The sequence below is a fragment of the Puma concolor genome, chromosome E1 (genome assembly GCF_028749965.1).
Source record: "Puma concolor isolate L17-30 chromosome E1, mPumCon1.1.hap2, whole genome shotgun sequence".
NCBI classification, from domain to species: Eukaryota; Metazoa; Chordata; class Mammalia; order Carnivora; family Felidae; genus Puma; species Puma concolor.
The window spans coordinates 16,961,704-16,982,085 of NC_141680.1; the positions used below are offsets into that span (position 1 = coordinate 16,961,704).

At 54.6% G+C, this 20,382-nt stretch overlaps 1 protein-coding gene across 1 annotated transcript; it reads left to right on the top strand.

The window, feature by feature from the left end:
* Window positions 1-597: 597 nt before the first annotated feature.
* On the top strand, window positions 598-17,809 carry TRARG1 (trafficking regulator of GLUT4 (SLC2A4) 1). The gene is made up of 3 exons (XM_086686390.1): window positions 598-1,367; window positions 13,475-13,607; window positions 15,131-17,809. Exons 1-3 carry the CDS (start codon window positions 981-983, stop codon window positions 15,142-15,144), a joined length of 534 nt encoding a protein of 177 aa, XP_086542516.1. The 5' UTR covers window positions 598-980; the 3' UTR covers window positions 15,145-17,809.
* The last annotated feature ends 2,573 nt before the right edge of the window (window positions 17,810-20,382 follow it).

Consider the following 20,382-nt stretch of genomic DNA (forward strand, 5'->3'; position numbering starts at 1 on the left):
TAAACTTAAAAATGAATAAATCAAAGCACCCTTGGAAAGCTCTGATGGGCATGAGATGGAACCCACACTTCCTCCCTTGACACCCCTCCGCCCCACCCCTTGGTGAGGTGCTCAAAACCAATTCGGGCAGGATCCTCCCGTGGTGCTCAGGCTTCCCTCTCCTCCTGGAGCCAGGAGCCAGGCTGTGACCTGAGCACCTCTGGGGGTTGGAGGTCAGGGTCGAGGTAGGATGCCAGAGGTCCAGGGCCCAGCGTTTCCCAGCAGATAAGAGGAAGTGCACAGACGGGAGGAAGTGGATGGAGTCTGCTCCAGCAGAAGAGAAGCAGAGGCTCAGTTTCCCAGGACGGTTGAAGACATACCCTTTTGTGAGCCACTTTGTCTTTTTCCCCTTCCAGAGCCCCCAGCCCAGAGAAGCAGGTTCTGTGGCTGCAGCAGAAACCAGAGGCCCACTCAAGTCCCTCTGGGCTGGGCTGGGCTGGGCTGGGCTGGGCTAGGGCAGTACGCTGCTGGGTGGCTCTCAGGGGAGAGGGGAATTGAAAAGGAAAAGCATCTCGGAGGAGGGTGGGGAGAGAGGGAGGCTGTGTGGTGTACTCTCTCTCTCTCTCTCTCTCCTGGACTTAGCCTAAGCCTCACCCGAGAGAGGAGTGTCTTCTGTCTGTTCTTGGAGCTGCTTTCTGTCACTTCCCCGCCCATCTGTGCTGTCAGCAGCACCGGCAAAGTTGGCCTCAAACTTGAACGGGGCTGAAGGCTCCAGCTTTCCGAAGCTCCGCGGGGGGCATCAGGCAGGCCTCAGCCTCTGAACTCTGGCTGGCCCAGAGAAGTCGACCCCCTCCCCCTGCCAGGCTCCCACTGGCCCTTGCTCCCGTGGGTGACCTTTCTGCCCCTGGGCCCCCAGTCTGGGCTGAGGAATGGTGTGCTGAGGTCCCCCTGGAACTGATCGTCTCAGTCTGGAGCTGGAGCAACCCAAGGCCCGAGCCGACATGGCCAATCCTGTGCAGCCTCAGTTTCCCCCAGCCCGGGAGCCAGGCACTGCCTCGCCCACAGACCTGCCGGAGATGGAGAAGCTCCTCACTAAGGTGGAAGGCAAGCACGACAAGCCACTGAAGCTGTCCAAGTCCCTCTCGGGGGCCTTGGACCTGGAGCAGAATGGCCATGGCCTGCCCTTCAAGGTGGTGTCAGAGGGGCACCAGGAAGCCACACTCCCCTGGTCACCCTCTCGAGCCAGCTCTAGGCGGGCATCCTCCGTTGTCACTGCCTCCTCTGCCCAGGACCAAGAAGTCCCAAGAGATTACCTCATCCTTGCCATCACCTCCTGCTTCTGCCCCGTCTGGCCCCTCAACCTCATCCCCCTCATCTTTTCTATCATGGTAAGTGCTGCTGGGTTTCAGGGCAGGGGCAAGGCCAGGGCTCAGCAGGCATGGTCCTCTGGGAGGCACCAGACACTCTGTCTGGGTGCAAAGTAGGGGGGCTGGGGGCTCGGGAGAAGACTCCCCTTCTCACCTGGCCTGCTACCCCCCCCCCCCGTTAGAGAGGGGGCCGGGGACAGGAGACCTTCTGTTTGCTGTCCTCCCTCATCTCCGCTGTTCCTGTTGGGCATCACAGATCGACCTTGCACGCATCCCTGCTGGGGAGGGGACCCCAGGGAGCCACCTGGAGCTAAACTCTACACAGCAGAAAGACGGCCAAGTTGGGGTGGGGGCGGCTTGCCTTTTGCAGGAGTGTCCTGAGTGAGGCTGTGTATCAGCAGAGGTTGTGGCCAGTGTGGGTTCTCAGGACCCCCAGTTCTCAGAAGGGGAGCCAGCTGCCCCCACCCCCCATCCCAGGTCACCTGGGTATTCTAACAGCCTTTGCCAGCTCTGGTTTCCAAGAGCTGTGGCTTCCCTGCCATGCACTGAGGGCCCTGGGGCCTGGATCCCCCGAGGCTGCTCCTCTGTGGGGCGGTGTTTTTGCTGGGGGCCCTCTGGGCTTCGTGGCTACACTGATTTCAGCATCTGTCTTCAGGGTAGGGGAAAATGTGTGAAAAATGTGAGCGTCAGAGGGCATGGCTGGCCTTGCCAAGGAGGACCGTGTGGGCTAGTCATTGCTTCTCACATACTTGTCCCGTAAGGTTTTGAGTAAATTGTCATAGGTTGTCCCCAAACCAAGCCATTTGGCTAGAACAACTGACAGAAGATCCATAGAAAATGTCAGTACATGTTGGCAAGTGACTTTTGAGGTCCTGGAAGAGGAAGGAGGGAGGGACGGGACGGAGAGAAGGGGGTGAGAGAGAGACTTGCGGAATGAAAAAAAAAAAAAAAAAAAAGAATGAAAGCGGGGAGGGTAAAGTACCAGCTCCAGGCTGGTCAGGGCTGGAGACTCTGTGTGGAGACACTGTCTGCTTCCCTCTGGAGCGCCTCCACTGCTGAGTCACCTATCATTGAGTCCCCTCAGGAGTTGTGGTCACTCCTGCCGCCCCCGGGCTGTCTCCTGAGAAGGCCCCTATTCTCCAAACACCTCTTGACTTCACTAAGGCCCAGTGTCCAGTCGGGGATGCCTTCCCTGATCCCCTGTCAAATCTAGCACCACCCGCCAGTACGTCAGGGGACACTGGTAGCATTCCTGAGTCCGAGACTTGGCATGGGCACAAGAGCCAGGGCTGAGCAGGGCCCAGGGTGGGGCCTCTGAGGAGCTTCCTGTCCTGCCTGCTGCATTTGGGGGCAGTTGGGAGGCAGAACCAGGCCTCAGGGGTGCAGCTGGGGGCTCTGGGCAGGGCCAACCTCTTGGTTACAGGGAGAAGCCCCGGGAGGGGAGACAGGCTTCTGGGAGGGAAACCACACAAGGGCCCAGGAGAAAACAGTTGCTAGAATCCATCTCCTTGTGGGAGTGGCGGGGTGCAGGCTGGGTAGACGCTGCCTTTATCAGAGGAAACCTGGGTCCAAGACTGTGAGACCACTGCACCCACCCCCAATACATTTCTACGTCCTTCCCAGGTTCCTGAGCCAGTTCTGAAGGTCACTGGGCCAGGGGCAGGGAATACCAGACACAATCACCAATTCCCAGGAGCCTCCGGTCCGGTGGGGAGAAACTTGTAAACAGTTCCTATCACACATTGCAAGAAGTACTCGTGCTAGACAAAACAGCAAGATTCTGTGTGGCCTCGGGCAAGTCCCTCGAATCTCTCTTCTCGGTGTTCCCATCTGCAAAATGGGTGCTGCGTAACACCTACATTAGAAAGCTGTGTGAGGGTGACGTGAGATCAGCCACACAATGTGCTTAAGAACCACAGTAAGTGCTATGACGCCGTAGCAGTGATTAAGTGGCAGCTGAGGGTCTCCCTGGCCAGGGATGGGAAGCCATCACGGGATATTTGTTTCTTTTTTTTTTTAATTTTTTTTAAAGCTTTAAAATATAATACACATATCGTGCAATTCACCTGTTCAATGTGTACAATTCAAAGACCTTTAGTGTATTCACAGATGAGTACAGCCGTATCTACTGCACATTTCCCTCACCTCCAACCCCCCAAGCCTGTTTTATCACTCCATCTCTCCCGTGCTCCCTCCCCCAGATCTAATGAACCACTAGCCTTTCAATCTCTACGGATCTGCCACTTCTGGACATTTCCTATCAAAGGAATCACACAGCATGGGGTCATTTGGGACTGGCTTTGAGCTTCCCCCACATTGCTGCATATATATCATAGGATTTGGAGCCAGAGTGGGGTGTGGTTGGATTTCCAGTTTGGTGCAGGATGAGAGGAGGGACCAGAGGGGCCCCTCTGAGCCGAGCAGTTGGGAGAGGGAAGCTTTGCAGAGGCACAGGTGAGCGGAGAAGAGGCCTGGACCAGGGCCATGGCAAGGGGCAGAGAGGGTTTCTGGAAACCTTCTAAAAATTGTTAACACGGACAATGTATTCATTCATTCAGTCAACCATACGCTTGACTGGCAAGTTGCTTGTTTGGAGGGAATTAAGTGGTACAGAATGACTGGGTCCCCCCATGAATGAATATGCCTCTTCTACAAATGAGGTGCATGCTAGGCATTTGGGAAGATGGATAACCTGGTCTATTTGGCATGTGGCCCAAGGATGCAAGAGTATGGTGATGGAGGGAGGGGGGCAGGGACCCGCTCTAGAAAATTAAGTTTATCCTGGTGGTTCTGAGGAGTCCCTGAAAAATTTTAAGCAGAGGCATGATGTGGTCTATTCATATTTTATCTTTTTTTTTTTTTTTTTAACAGAGAGAGAGAGTGAGCATGGGGGGGGGGGGGCAAAGGGAGAGAGAGAGAATCTTAAGAGACTCCATGCCCAGCACAAAGCACAACTCGGGGCTCAATCTCACCACAATGAGATCATGACCTGAGCCAAAATCAAGAGTTGGAAGCTTAACTGACAGAGTCACCCAGGTGCTGTGGTCTGTTCACATTTTAAAACAAACATCCAAGTGCACTGTGGGAAATGACCTAGAGCAGGCAAGACTGGGAGCCAGGAGACTCCATAGGAGGCTCTCGAGATAGTCTAGGCAGTGATGTGATGAAGGCATAGGCCAAGCAGTGGCTTAGAAAGGAACGCACCGATGAGAGGATTGTTGAGGAGAGATCAGCTGCACTCACCTCCCAGTCCTGGGTCTCCACTCAAAAATAGGGCAGCTGTCTTGGAGAGAGCTCTGGGACTGCAGCATTTAAGGGGTGGGTGGAGGGAGTGGACAGGAAAGAGTTTTGGAAAGAAGACTTCAGGAGGTGGGAGGCAAGCTAGAAGAGAGGGACAGATGCCCTGGGAGGAGTGAGTTTGAAGGAGGAGGGATGGTCAAACTCAGTAGGGAGATCAGGTCAAATTAGGATGGGGATGTCCACTGGTTTGGCCATATATAGACCCCTGGTGACCCTGGTGATGGAGAGGCTGGGCAGAAAAGAGTGAGGTGACTGACGAGGTCCGTGAAGAGTGCAGATTGGGATCCAGAAGGACCCTGTCCCCGGGAGCCTGCAGGAAAGGCCATGAGGGCAGAAGCAGATAGAAATCCTCAAAGGAAAAGGAGCTGGCTCATGCTACATGGGCTCCTTGCCACCAGGGATGTGGAGGGCAAGGCCATTTGCTGAGAAAGAAGGGCCTGGTGGCAGGGGAGGGGAGAGGTGACAAGGGACAGAGAGGTCAATGGCCTGAGGGCTCTGCTGAGGTTGGAGACCACAGGTCTGAACTGTCATCAGCTTGTGTGGTCGTGTGTCTTTTCTCCGGCTATAGGTACAGAGTCAATAGATGGGACACCGGGCCCACCCAGGGCTGGGGATGGCAAAGCTGCCATGAGGACAAGACCAGGGGGCACAGAAGATGCCGGGAAGGGTGGCGGAGGTGGTACACTGAAGGATCAGGCTGGATTGGGAGGCAGTGAGGCTGGAAAGATGGTGGTGACCATGGAGGAGAGGCAGGGGTCACAGGCTGAGGCTCAAAGAAGTTAAGGGCAGGTGCTGTAAGAGAGAGATAGCAGGGGCTGAGATTGCAGAGGAGGGGTGTGTGGGGGGGTGGCCAGATGGGGTGTATAGCTGTGGAAATGAATTTCCAAAGAGAACTGTGAGAAGCCAGCAGGAAGGAGCCCGAGGGAGCCCAGTGTTAGGGGATAATATCACTTACTAAATGTTAGACACAGGTTCAAATTCTTCACATATATTATCTCATTGAACCTGGCCTCTATAACCCATTGGTATTGGTATTATGCTCTTTTTACAGTGGAGAAAACTGAAGCGCAGGTGTGAAAGAACCTGCTGGTCACTGGGGAACCTAGGACCAGAGGGATGCCCGGAGCCGGAGCTGGGGTTCTAGCCATTACACTAACCTGCTTGGCGGGGGTTATCAGGAGGTGCCCACAGTTGTCTCCCCTCTCTGGGAGCCAGTCTGGGTCACAGGAGGGAGTGCTGAGACTCGGCCCCACCCAAGCAGCAGGGGTGAAGGAGGGACAGAGGGTGTGGGCAGCTAGTACGTCTCCTGTGCTGACGTCTCTAGGTCCTGGAGACAGACATCAGAACTCTGGCTACCAAGTAAAGCCCTTGACCCCAGGGCAGAGCCCCACAGCCCTGAAAGCCTCTCTACAGCCTACTGTCTGCAGAGCATGCCCTACTATGAGGCTCGCCGAGTCACGTTAATTGTTCTCACTTAACACACGAGGCAAACAGAGACACTTGAACAGAGCCTTGCCCACCCGGTGGCACAACTGGGTGCTGAATCTAGTGTTCTTGCCACGACCCCACCCTGCCTGCAGCTACCTTTGGGGACAAGGATGGTGTGTCCCTCCCAGGAAAGCCACATGTTTGAGACATTTGTGCAGGGATGGAAGAATCCACTTCCTTCCCTCTGTCTCTCCACCCTCCTCCCCCTACCCCCACCCCCGTCCTTCTGCACCCCTACTGACTCCATCAGTGGAAGACTCATGGACCAGCAGTGTCCTTCCCACTGTGGCTTTGACAGGGGCTCGCTGTGACAGGGGCTCAACCCGAGGGGCTGGGATCACAGGTATGCAGACCCAGCCCTGGTCAGCACCGCAGGCTCCCGTGAGCCTCTTGAGGTGGCCAGGGCAGGGCTAGCTTCATCCGTTTGACTTCTGAGTCAGGCTGAGAAATGGCCATGCTCTTCGTCAGTGCCAGCAAGGTCTCCTGTCAGCAAGGGGTGCCGGACCCCAGGCGGCGGTCCTTCAGTTGACAATGGTGCTTAAACCAGCATCAGATAGGCCCGGGTGTACATGCCTCATGTACCAACCAGCTCCATGCCTCCTAAGCCACGTGATCATGTCCGAATCACTCCACTGCCTCAGTTCCCTCATCTATAAAATAGGCGTGATGAAACTGTCTACCCGTAAAGCTGCCGGAAGGATTAACTGGGTTAATATGTGGGTTGGATATGACGGAAGGATTAACTGGGTTAATAAAACACCTAGTCCAGAGCCTGGCACATAGTCAATGCTCCATAAATGGCAGTGGTTGCTGTTTTTATTAATACTAAGTGAAACTTGGTAATGTCAGAGGAAAGGGCAAATCCCCAGTGGACAGGCAATTCCGACTTTAACCAGTTTGGGGGATAATGGGGTCTCAGCTGTCCTGACACCAGCTGGGGAGGGGCAGCCCTGTCTGTGGTTGTCGTGGAGACCTCTGAGCAGCCCCTTCTCGGTGGATTCCCTTACGACATGCGGGAGCGCTAAAGAGGTCCAGAGTGGCTCCAGGCTTCCTTTCTCAGGCATTTTGGATGACCTGATTATTTAACTGATGTGTTGCAGGCTCCCTTTCATTCATGTACGCATTCATCCATTCACTCGGCAAGAGTGCTGAGCCCCAACCAGCTCTGAAGATCAGCCAGCACTCAGACATATGGCTTAAAATACTGATGTACTCCTTATTTATTTAAATCCAAGTTAGTTAACATACAGCATACTATGGGTTCTCCGGTTCTCCGGGACCCCCATCCCCCACCCACCTTGACAGCTGCTGCGTTCCTGACTCCTCCCCCAGAACCCTCCCCCACCGATGCTTCCCCACTCTCCAGCAACTGAAGTTAACCCTGTAGTTAGGGTGTTCCAGAAACAACTGCTCTGTTGCAGAGAGAGGGGTGCGAAGGGGGCATGAAGCACATCCCGTGGCTTTGACCCGCCTGCATTTGTTTGATCTCCTTGGAAGGACCAATAGCTGATCAGTGCTCAGCTGATCACAATTTGTCAAGTCCCCTCAGGTCTCCTGGGGGCTTGGCCTGAGCCTCACCGGTGGAGGAAACTCTTTCCTGATAATTTTTGTTGCCGCCTGCTTCTGGCTGGTTTCCTCTGCTGGCAGCTCTCCCCAGCACTCTCCCTGTCCTATCTTCTTCCCTCCTCACCCCCTACCGGCTCTCTCCAACTTTTTTCAATGTATTTCCTCACCGATCTGTTAACCTGAGTTCATCTTTTCCCTCACCATTCCCACTGCCATTGCAATCACAAATAATCTATTAATTTGCAGTCATTACAACCATTACTGCAGTTATGGCTCTGTTCCTTCAACCTGAGCCATTTTGTATAAGGGGAAGATAATGCACTAAGTGGGGTGTGGTATATGCAGCTGGTAATTCACTCGTGGAAAGTAAGAAAGGGTCTTCTTCCATCTCTGGAGTCAAGGGATGGATTAAAAAAAAATTTTTTTTTAATGTGTATTTATTTTTGAAAGAAAGAGAGACAGAACATGAGCGGAGGAGGAGCAGAGAGAGAGGGGGGGAGACACAGAATCCGAAGCAGGCTCCAGGCTCTGAGCTGTCAGCACAGAGCCTGACGTGGGGCTCGAACCCACGAACCGTGAGATCATGACCTGAGCCAAAATCGGACGCTCAACCGACTGAGCCACCCAGGCACCTCTAGGGATGGATTTTTTATTTGGGAGCTAAGGTTGGGTGGGGGGGTACTTCAGAAATGAGTGCCAGCTAGCAGTGAGGAACTTCTGTTTTTCAAAGTAGGGCTCTACCCTTCAAGGCAGCTATTCCCTCCATTTTACGGATCAGAAAATGAAGATTTACAGAATACTTTTGAGGTTTACACTGGACAATGTATGACACATAAAGTGTCTGACACAACATAGCAGGTGAAGTCAGGTCTGCCCCACTCCATCTGGCCATTCCCAGTGATCTCCCTCAACGCTGTCTCTCGGGCTAAAAGGAACACGCATGACTGGGATGCATGGGCTGATGGTGCTGCGGATAAAGAAGAGGGATTGGGTTTAGAGCGACTGAAAAATTCATCTCTCCTCTTGCTTCCCCTCCCCACCTCTCAAACCCAAGCAACCACACGTGCACCTCTCTCCACGGTCCTGGATCATTATTGAACACACAAAGATTTCTCTGGCAAGTGAGGAGCAGGACTCCTCTGAAACCCTGGGCCCCTCCCCAGTACATGCCATGCTTATGGCCGAGAATGAGTCCCTTGGTAATAATTCCAGGTAGCCCCAGAATTTCTACAGCTCAACTTCCTGGAAATCCCTAAAGCTTTTCTGTATGTTTCCCCCTCTTCCTCCCAATGTTGCCTTGGTGTTGAAGTCCTTAGTTCAGTACCCTGGGCCAGCCTTGCAGAGAGCTGGAGGTGGCCTGGGTTAGTGGGTGGGGCCCAAACCCAGATAACAGATATCTCTCCTGTGGGACCTATTGCCTATATTTCATTCAGGAATCTTCTATTATAACTTGAGCATTCCACTGACTAAGTTCACTGGTTAGAAAACACCGCTCATTCTTTTTCTCTCTTCTGTTATTCTTCACTTCCTCAAACATTTACTGAATACCTACTAGGGCCAGTCCCTAGGTTACATAAGAGGGGCACAAAGATTTAGGCTTTGTGGTCCCTGCCTTCAAGGGGCTTACAGTCTAGGGAAAGAGACTGACACAAGAAGTAATGACACAAGATGGGAAGAGAGGCAAAGAGCATGGTGTGAGATGCTATGGGAGCTCCAAGGAGAAGGTGATTAATTGCTTGTGGACCCCAGGGAAAGTTTTATTGGAGGTGACTCTTGAAGGGTTGGAAGGAGCTGAAGTGGCAATGTGGTAATGAGGAAAGCTATTCCAGCAGAGACAACAGTACAGGCCAAGGCACCGAGGCATAAAAATGTGTCCCTTTTGGGGCATCTGGCTGGCTCAGTCAGTAAAGCAGGTGACTCTTAACCTCAGAGCTGTGAGTTCAAGCTCCATGTTGGATGTGGAGCCTACTTTAAAAAATGTTTTTACGTGAAAAACATTTTTAAAAGAAACAGAAAAATTTCATTAAAAAAAAAAAAGTATCCCTTTTACGGAGAGCCATGTGACCAGGCTTGTGGTTTAAAGACCTCACCTTGGCTCTAAAGAGGTTGGCTGGAGGGGCTCCACGGTGGCTCAGTCACTTGAGCATCTGACTCTTGATTTTGGCTCAGGTCGTGATCTCAGGGTCATGGGATCGAGTCCCGTGTCAGGCTCTGCGGTGAGTGGGGAGCCTGCTTGAGATTCTCTCTCTCTCCCTCTCCCCCTCTCCCCTTCTCTCGCTCTCTCTCTAAAATAAATGAAATAAAATAAAAAAGGAAGAAGAGGTTGGCGGGGGGCAAGGCTGGAGCAGAGAGACCAGTGAGAAGGAAGGAGGCTGTGCAGTCTCCAGATGAAACAAACTGTGAGAGTGGGCTAGGGCCGTGGACTCAGGGCTGGAGAGGTAGGGACAGACTTGAGGAACATTAGAGAGGTCAGGAATTCATACGTGACTGTATTTGAGGACGGGGAGAGATAGAGAAGAAGCCACGCTGCGGGGACAGCTGTGGAGGATGGGGACAGGCATCCAGGAGGTCTGGTTCCAAAGCCTGTGCTCCTATCCGGGCTGGCTGCCTTTGCAGGGAGCTGGGAGGCTGTACATGCTCCCTCAAGTCCTCGCCATGTCCAAGTGAGCCTCAGGATGGGCTGTTACCCGAGCCCCCGCCCATGCCCCCTCCTCAAGCCAGACCCATCTGTTCTTTCATGTCTCACGGGATCACACTCGTTTATTGTCACCGAGCGCCCTGGTGTCCGGAGACTGAACCCTCACGACTCTGCCCCGACCCGCCTGCAGACCGGTCAAAGCGTGCGGCCGCCCGCACCCACGTGTATCTAGTCTCCAAGAACAGCAGTGCTCTCCTCTGCTGGCTGTAGGGCATCCCTTTGCGCAAGTCCAGACCTCTCCCTGCTGCCCTGGGACATGGGGGCACCTGTCACTCCTTGGTCTTTTCAGCCTCTCCCTCTGACTGGATCTTTTCCCTCTCCTGTCGAAACCCTCTCTTTGTCTCTCCCCGCTGCAGGCTCCCCAGGGCTTACAAGACAAAATCCAGATTCCATCTGCGGTAGTTCGGGCCCTTCCTGATCTGGCCTTTCTCCCCTTCTCTCACACCTGCATGGTGCTCTGGGCTCTAGCCCCTCCTTTGTAAAATGGTCTAATAACCCTCCCTAACACACTCATAGGAGTGTGGGGATGCTCTAATGCTCTGCCTGATGGCAAGCACTTAACATAGTTCCAGGTCCAAGGTAGATGGTCAAATCATGTTAGGGATCATTATCAGTCCAGTCTCAGCAAGTTTCACGGAGGAGAAGGTGGCATCCGAGGCAGCCCTCGACAGATGGAGAGGATGTGGACATGTGGTGTTTGAGCGGGAGCGGGAACAAAAGCAGGGAGAGGTCAGTGCCGGCAAAGGCATCCGTTGTGGCAGGGAAGAGTAGAAGATAAAATCGGGAAGGTGCAGAGCTGACCTGGGTTTGGACTTTGTTCTATGAACGGTGGTGGGGGGCCATGGAAGATGCTGGGCAGGACCACCGCCTAAGCCACCATCATCTCTTTGAACTCATGCGTCAGCTCCTGTCTCTCCGCCTCCTCTCTGATCCCACCCTAGGACCACATGCCGGGGGCCTCGCACAGGGCCTGGCATAAACATGTGTGGAGTGGGATGGTGGCGTGGGGGTGACACGGAGAGGAGGAGAGCTCAGAGCCGGGGCCGGGGGTGGGAGGCTCTTCAGGAGGCTGTTGTGTTGGCTTGGGTGAGAAGTGGCACCTGGAACCAGGGCAGGTGCAAGGGGGCCAGGGAGGACTGTGGGGGAACTGGCCAGGAGAGGAAACTAATGGGTAGGGTGGCAGCAGACAGGTGTTGTGACCGAGTGGGAGGACTGTGGGCTGTGGCCAATAATCGGGCAAGTGGACAGAGGAGCACAAGGCCAGGAGCAGATCCAGGGCAAAGAGAGTCTGAGGTCAAACACTGCACCAGGCAGGTGGCACTGTCCTGGAAGGAGCTTGGACAGGGAGCCGTGAGGTGGGGTGGAGGGTTGGTTAGGTTTCTGAGAGGAGAAACAGCACCTGGGGAAGGGGGGCACCCTCTTCCCTGAACTGCAGCTTCTTTACAAGTTTTTTTTTTTTAATGTTTATATGTTTATTTATCTTGAGAGAGAGAGAGAGAGCATGAGTGGGGCAGGGGCACAGAGAGAGAGAATCTCAAGCAAAGCTCCAAGTTGTGAGCACATAGCCGGACCCAGGGCTTGATCTCACAAACCATGAGATCATGACCTGAGCCGAAATCAAGAGTCAGACGTTTAACCAGCTGAGCCACCCAGGCGTCCCCTGAACTCCAGGTCCTTTAAAAGTGACCAACACTGCCAGCCTCATGGGATGGTTCTGAGCCTAAGGGAGATCTTCCAGGTACAGTCCTTAGCAAGTCCCAGCACAAAGTAAGGGCTCAAGACACATCATCATCACCACTGCCATCATCAAGGGACTTGACTACATTTCTGTGCTGAACTCGGGAGCCTCAAATAATCTGAAAATAAAATAACCAAATAAGTGGCCTAAGACCTTGAAAGCAGTCACACCTTTAGCGGACTCCTGCCTGTGCCTGTTCTGGAAGCCCAAGGAGCATCAGGGAGCTCTAGAGCTGGAGGAATCTGGAGGTCACAGTCAGCCCTGGCCAGCAGGTTGACACCTGAAGCATTATGGGTGAGGGTGAGGGGTGGGGGTGGGGGAGGATGGGACACACCTCCTCCTGAGCCACTCCCAGGAGCTCCCAGGATCCTTTCTGGCCATCCCCACACTCACCCACCTGGTTTCACCGAATTAAATAAGGCTGAGAAAAACCGAGCTCACTGAGAAAGAAGTATCAAATGGGTCTGGTGAAGCCAGGCGTGGCTCTCGCCAAGCCCCAGCCTTTCAGTTCAAACCCAAGATACCTGCCTTTCTGGTGTGATTCGGCAAGTCAGCTTGGTTGAACTAAGATGTGGTTCCTGGGTGAAAATAGGAGGAGGAAGGATCGAAGATACTTTTTTCCTGCTGTGGAAGAAGGGGTCACAGAGGAGAGGAGGCAGGCACCTCGGGCCACAGAAAAAGCCACAGGAGGGGCGCTGGGTGGCTCAGTCGGTTAAGCGTCCAACTTTGGCTCAGGTCATGATCTCACAGTTCATGGTTTCAAGCCCCACACCTGGCTCCATGCTGACAGCTCAGAGCCTGGAAACTGCTTCAGATTTTGTGTCTCCCTCTCTCCGCCCCCCCCCCAACTCTCTCTCTCTCTGTCTCTCTCTCAAAAATAAATAAGCATTAAAAAACATTTTTTTAAAAAGCCACTGGGGCTTAGTGTGGTCATAGCAGTGAGCCTTGGGCAGGGGTCCAGAGGGGCCTGGCGTGTCTGCTCCTGTTAGCCCAGCATGGCCTGGACCTGGTCCACTCTCCCAGGCCCTCCATCTTCACCAGAACACCTGCCATGGCCACCCTGCCCCATCACTGTCCTGAGAGGAAGTGCCCCGCATTGCTTGGTTCTGCGTCCAGTGAGGGGCAAGCTCAGTTGGGGGTTCCCACAAGAGAGCTGAGCCACTTGGGTCCAGGCCAGTTCTACAGGAGAAGCCTGCTTCCTGCCCCCGAGGTGGGTGCTGGAGTGTGGGCTGAGGTGGGGGCTGGGTGGGCTCTGGAGGCCCAGGCAAAGGCCCCCCCCCCCCCAACAGGGCTGCTGGGAAGAGCCTTCCTGAGGTCTCTGCCACCCTCTCTCTGCAGTCTCGAAGTAGTGTGCAACAGGGGGACCTGGACGGGGCCCGGAGGCTGGGCCGCCTGGCCCGGCTGCTCAGCATCACCTTCATCATCATGGGAATCATCATCATCATTGTGGCCGTGACCGTCAATTTCGCAGGTGAGGCTCAGCCACACGGAGCTGAGGGAGGCAGCTTGCTCGGGGTGCGGACCACGGAAAGGCGCAGCCCAGCTCCCAGGGGAGGGGGCGGTGAGACTGGAGTAAGAGCATATAAGGGCCACAGGCCAATCCTCTCGGAGAAGCGACCCCGTCCCCGGGAGTGCCCAGCAGAGTGGGACTGGCTTCAGACCTCCCTTATGCCTGGATCATTAGGAAAGGGGGTGGAAAGAGCACAGGTCTGGGAACCAGAGGTGGCCCCAGTCCTGGGCCAGTGTGGTGCCTGGTTGAGCCTGCGAGCGTCACCCAAGATCATGGATGCGATGCTGCTTGGCGAATGCTGGGCCTGCCCTGCGAGCATTCCTGCTGGGGCGGCCAGCACATACAAGAAGTAAACTACGCATGTGGTGGAAGTCTGGCAGTAACACTTTTGTAAGCCCCCAGATGTGGCCCAGGGAGCTTATCCAAGCAGGGGCACCATTTTCAAAGGTGACTCTCAGCTGCTCAAAAGGCCGGTGCAGCTTTGAGTTTCTGGGCCACGCGGGTCAGTGCGGTCCACTCGCCTCCCTTCACACGCTGGCCTCGGGAAGCCCCCAAGCATCTCTGCCATTTGCAGTGGTCAGTCTAAACTTTTCCCCCTAAACATCTTGCTACTCTAGATGCGCTGTGTGGACAGCGGCAGTGGCTGCTGACACTGGGAATGTGTCCCATCCCAGACCCACTGAATCAGAACCTGCATTTCAATAAGATTTCCAGCCCCGTCATTAAAGGAGGCACTGGTCCAGAACATGAGTGTTCAACTTGGGGCAGAAAGCCTGGGATACGGCGGTGGGGTCATGGGCAACCTTGGCCACTTCTTTGGAGAGGGAAGAGTTCAGGTTGGTAATCAGCCTGCCTGGGTTCAAAGCCCACATCCTCCACTGACTAAGTATCTGAGAGGAAGCACATTCCGCTCTCTCTCTGGGGCTGATGCACATGCAGGTATATGGAAGACAGGGATCTCCGGCCAGGGCATTAGCCTCCGTATCACCCTGTGTGCCTCACTCTCCTCTGTCCTGCTCGTCATGTTAGCCGTGACTTTTTTTTTTTATTATTTTTAATCTTTATTTTTGAGAGAGAGAGACAGCTCAAGCAGGGGAGGGACAGAGAGAGAGATGGAGACACAGGATCTGAAGCAGGCTCCAGGCTCTGAGCTGTCAGCACAGAGCCTGATGCGGGGCTTGAACTCACGAACCGTGAGATCATACTTGAGCTGAAGTTGGACACTTAACCCACTGAGCCGCCCAGGTGCCCCATAGTCATGACTTTTTTGATGGCAAATGAGAACTACCGAACTCAAGTTGGCAAAGGGAATTGTTTAAAAACTTCAGGCACAGATGGTTCTATGTTTGGGGGTCCCAAGCCACTGTGAACCAGATCACCCTATTACCATCTCCCACTAGGAAACAAACACCCCAAACCTCAAAACGAGGACTTGAAGACTTGTTCTGAGCTCTGTTTTGCCTCAACTGTTCTCCCCTTTACAGTTCAGAAGAAATAGAACTAACCAGGGTGCTGTGCTGGCAGGGACGGCCCCCGCCGGCTAGAGGCCTCCGCACACCCCCACCACCGCAGGAGGGCAGGACCACGGCTGCCAAGCGCCCACTCTTCCCTGAGCTCCCGAAGCACGGACTTGGAGTCAAGCCCCTAAGTCTCCCCACTGTCAGCCCACATCAGATGTGAAAAGCAAGAAGAAGAAAGGAAATTAAATTTCCTGTGAAACTGACAAATAATGAGGTTTAGTCTCATGGACACAGCCTGGTATTTGCCCTCAGTGTTCTGGCTTGTTTCTCGGCCCCACCGTTTCCTGGGATCTAGCAAGCAGCATATTCTGTGTGTTGGAGGAGGAGCCAATCCCACAAATGAGATGGACTGTGGTTGGGAGAGAAGCAGCGCATTCCCTGCCCGTCTGATGACCGAGAGCCAAGACGTGGGACTTTCTCTTTTGTATTTTTTTTGGGGGGGGGGGTGTAAAAAAGACCACTTGCATGCCTGTGCCACATGCTTGCTGTGATCCCAGCCAGTGCCCTGAGCCCAGGGGCCCAGGTGCCGCTCAGCATAGGCCCTGGGACCGGTTGGGCACACAAGATGTGCAGCTGCCTGCAGAGAGGTGACCGCCACATCCATAATAGGGTGGATGTTGGTGAAGACAGGAGCAGGAACCGCATGACCCACAGACCTCTTCTCTAACTTTTCAGCCTCAGGAGCATCTCTGCTAAGAACTCTGGTCCCAATACGTCTCCCAGGATGACCCAGTCTGCCTCTTGCTTCCTCCCTCCCTGTGCTGTCGCCTGGGGCACCAACCAAGTGGCCTGGGGCCTGACCCCAGCCCAGCTCAGCCAGTGGGGAGAAGCCTGGACTGGAGCTTGCCTCCTGCCTGCCATGCCCTCCCTGATGGTCTAGGGTACAAACTTGGGGCCCCAGGTGGGGCCTGGGCTCTGGCTCCCAGCCCAGCAGCACCGGCTGCTCTGTGCCTTCTCCTGTGCCCCTGGCCATCCACAAAACAGCATAGGCTTTCCCTGGAGATTTTGGGGCCACCTCTGTGCTGAGGGCTTCCCACAGGCTCCCAGGCTGTTAGCAGTGTTAGTCCTGTTTGCAGGGGAATGGGCCAGAGGGTTTTTTATGAAGGTTTATTGTTGATTGGGTCTAGAGAGTTCTAGGACAGAGAGAAGAGCTGGGCCAAGAGGCCAGTCTTTGGGAGAGAGGGAGGCCCTGGGCTTGGGAACACACTCACATGCCTCGAGGCAGAGGTGACTCCATGGCTTCTGTCTCAGGACCTAATGAGACACCTGAAAGGACCGAGCAGGGTCCCTTGAACTCCTACCTGACTTCTGGCCTGGGATTCTCCCCAGACCTCTGCCTGGCACAGGCTCTACCCACAGGGGCCTCTCCTGTGCCCACCTCCCTGGCTCACTTCTCTTCCCAGACCCTCAGAGAGGGATGTTCCAGGATTTCCCACCCTGGGATGCCCTGTCTAGCAGCTATGGCTACTGCCTTTGATAAGAGGGCATGTTCCCAGCCACAGCCAGACTAGCCCCAGGCTGGCAAAGAATGATTCCCCTGCACCCATTCAGGGCCCTCATGCCTCCTCTCAGGGCCCTTTCCTGTCTCTCTGACGCTTCTCAGACTCCTAGGAAGGAGCCTGTTAGCTCTGTCTACTAGAAGGGTCCCCAGTGCAGCTCTGAGCCTTCTAGGAGGGGCTTTGTGGCAGGGGAGGGGTGTAGGGCCCAGGGGCACTGGGTGGATCCCTCTGGGGCCCCCGTTTCTGCATTAGTTCCCCACCTGGGGAGCAAACTCCAACCTCTCCAGATCCTAAAGGAGGGGTTGGGTTTGCTTTATAGGACCTTTGAGGCCAAAATAGAGATGCCTCTGTGTTTTGGGGGAGGGAGGGAGGGAGCCCAGAGCATTCGTGTCACTTGTGAAGTCAGGTCAGGCCAGGGGGTGAATCACAAAGTCTATGGAACTCGTGGTTCATGAGGCCATGGTCTCCTGGCAGGCCCCAGGGGTCCCAGCTTCAGCACCCCAGGGGGAAAGAGAATAACCAGTCAGCCGGTTTAGGCATGGTCTTGTGGGGGAGAACGATGGCCGAAGTGGGGCTCTATCTTGCACACTGTGACACATCCAGACCTGCCCTGGCCCCCGCAGTCACACCCCCACAGACACACACTTGTTCACACTCAAAGCCCAGAACAGTCGAGAAAGAGAGGAGCCAGCAGCAGACAGCCACAGGACAGCTGGGAATTCCTTCCATTCAGGCAAGGACAACGTGGGAATACTCTAGTTGTACCAAGGACGTAGCTCAGAGGCCTCTGAGGGTTGCAGAAGGAGCAGAGGCCTCAGGAGACTGACTCCTGGGGCAGAGAGGAGCACAAGGCCTGCACCCTGCGGAGATCGGACTGGAGGGAGGGTCCCCTGACTCCCCTGTCGCCTCCACCCACAGGCAGCCTGGCCCACCCCCCCCCCACCAGGCCTAACCCCTGCTGCCCCAGCTCTGTCGTGGGTCCAGCTGCTGGCTGCATGAACACAGCGGTCCCCCAGCTCTGGATGCAGACATAGCTCCTCCCCCTGTCCCAGCAAGAACCGCGCACCCCCGCCCGCACCACACTCTCTAGTTGGCGCCTCTGTATTGCTCGGCATGGAAACAAATAAAGCTGAAAGCGCATGTGCTCCACGGCCCTTTGCTGGGGTCAAAGGATTCCGAACAACAGGGTTGGGGGGAAATCCACTCAGTCTGTCGGTGCCAGTTCCGGGGTCAGGGCCCGGAGCCAGACAATGGGAAGGCTGGGCACACTCGAGGCATTCCGCTGGGTAAGTTTGTCCTCCCTGGGCCTCAGTTTCTCCAGAGAGGAATGCAGCTCCCACCTTCCCTCAGTTGTCCTTTCTGCACCTGAACAAAGACCTCAGGCACAGAAAGAAGAGCCCAGGAAACCGACACTTACTGACAGCCTGGCTCATGCTGGGTGTTTCACATGCACGGGGAAATCCTAGGGGGTTACTAGTGTTATCTCCAGGTTCAGATTGGTAAACTGAGGCTCAGAGACATTCAGGGACTTGTCCCAGGTCACACCATGCCCAGCACACAGAAGGTACTGAATAAATGTTGGTGAACCGACCCTGTCCCTAGGGCTGACCCCAAAGTTGGCTTCTTGCAACCATGCTTTGCTACTCAGAGAGGAAAGCCCTATAGAAGGAAGGCAAGTTAGTTGGTGGGGGTGGGGAGCGGTGGTGGGGGATAAGGTGGGAGGAAGGATCCATTTCCCAGACTGCTGGAGTGTGGGCCAAGCAGGGTGTGGGTGTGGGCAGAGTGACATCTACCCCCCCTTTCTCTCTCTCCCTCTCCCTCTCTGGGAGTCTCTTTTATAAGGGCACTAATCCCAGAACCCTTTTGACCTAAGCACCTCCCACAGGCCCCACCTCCTCATACCATCATCTTGATAGGTAAGATTTCAACATACAAATTTGGGAAGGACACAGCAGTCAGACCACAGCAGTGTGGAGGTGTTTCAGTGGGTGCTCACAGAGAGAGCCGTGGAGGGAGCAGCAACCTCTGCCCCAGAGTGGGAGGGAGGCTCCCCAAAGGAACCTGGGCTGGGACCCCTCCCTCTCTCCTTCCACAAACTTGTAGTAAGTGCGGGGTGCTCCGATCGGATAGGGGAGCCACCAAAGGTGGGGTGTCCCAATCGGATGGGGGCTGGTGGCCAGGGCGGTGAAAGAATTCACCCAAGGCAGAACAATGGAGATAGAAGTTTATCAAATACACCGTGAGAGAGCATGGGGCAGGATAGCAAAATAGAGCCGGTCAGTGCCGAGGTGGTGGGGAGGGGCCACAGTTACAGGATGGAGCGAGGGAGTATGGGAACATATGGAATTTTCCTTTCTTTGGTAATCTTAAAAACTGGTCATTTTTAGGTGGGTCCCTTAATGAGCCCATTTGCATTGCCTGTACCTTACTCAGTTTTCCGTTGCTCAAGATTGTTCCCTAAAAGCTGCCTCTACATTGAACAGGCCTTATACTGGACCCTGAGGACACATAGATGAAAAGGACAGGCTTTCTGGACCATAGGACCTGTGGCCTAAAGGGAAAGTTCTGGAAGGAAGGAGTTAGTTGCTGGGGCAGGGTGAGTGAATGTGCCAGCTGGGTAGATGAGGGCTGCAGGGAGGGGAACACGGGACAGAGGGCTGTCCTAGGAAGTCAGGGAAGCCAAGAGCAGGAAGGTGGCCTTCACCGGGAGACTCATGATCTTTCCAAGGATACTTAAAGCACCACCCGGGGATCCAGATGAAGATGAAATGCCACCAGTGTAATGCTGCCAATTTAATAACACTCAGGTGACTGGGCACCTCCTGTCCACGGGCACTGCCAGTAACAATCACATCACTGTAGTGCCTGGCTTGTTGGTTCGACATTGTCAGACACAACCCAATTTTAGAAACTTTAAAACGGGAAGGGGGCGCCTGTGTCTTACAATCAGTGAGGGAAATATTGGAGTTTTCACAATGCAGGAGGCCTCATATGACAGATGGCTATGCCCTGGGACAAGGGGTCTGGCCTCTCTGAACCTCATCTCCCCATCTGTAAATGGGGTGATAATCTGCTCTGGACACGCCCAGGGCTGTTGGGAGCCTGACGCAATCCTGGGGAACCGCGAGGGCTCGATACATGTGGGGGGCACAGCCTGGCCCCCAGCCTGGAGAGCATCCCAGAATCTGGGTAGTTCTGGGCACCCTGGCCTGCCCCTTGAGTCCCTGCCAGCCTCCTGCCCATCCCCCGACCCATGATAGGAGACAACCCCGTGGGCCCTGGAAAGCTCTCTGGCCCAGGCCCCAAACTTTTCCCTCATTGTCTGTGTCATCGTGGGCAGCCCCTGGCCTCTCTCTGGGCCTCAGTCTCCTCAAGTAAAGGAGTGAGCTGAGCTGGTCTAGAATCACCTGGGGGCTTGAGGACATGCTGAAGCCTGGCTGCCACTCCTAGAAAATCTGGTTTAAGTGGTCGGGGGTGTGGCTGGAGCACCTGCATTTTTTCTTTTTTCAGATGTTTTTTGTTTTTTTTTTTTAAAGTAATCTCTACACCCAACATGGAGCTCAAACTCACAACCACAAGATCCAGAGTTGCATGCTCCACCAAGTGAGCCAGCCAGCCTCCCCTGGAGCATCCGGGTTTTAAAACATTTTTCCAGTGGTCACCCCAATGGTCTTTTGAGGTTGGAAGCCACTGGGATGGACTCTAGAGCCTTGCTAC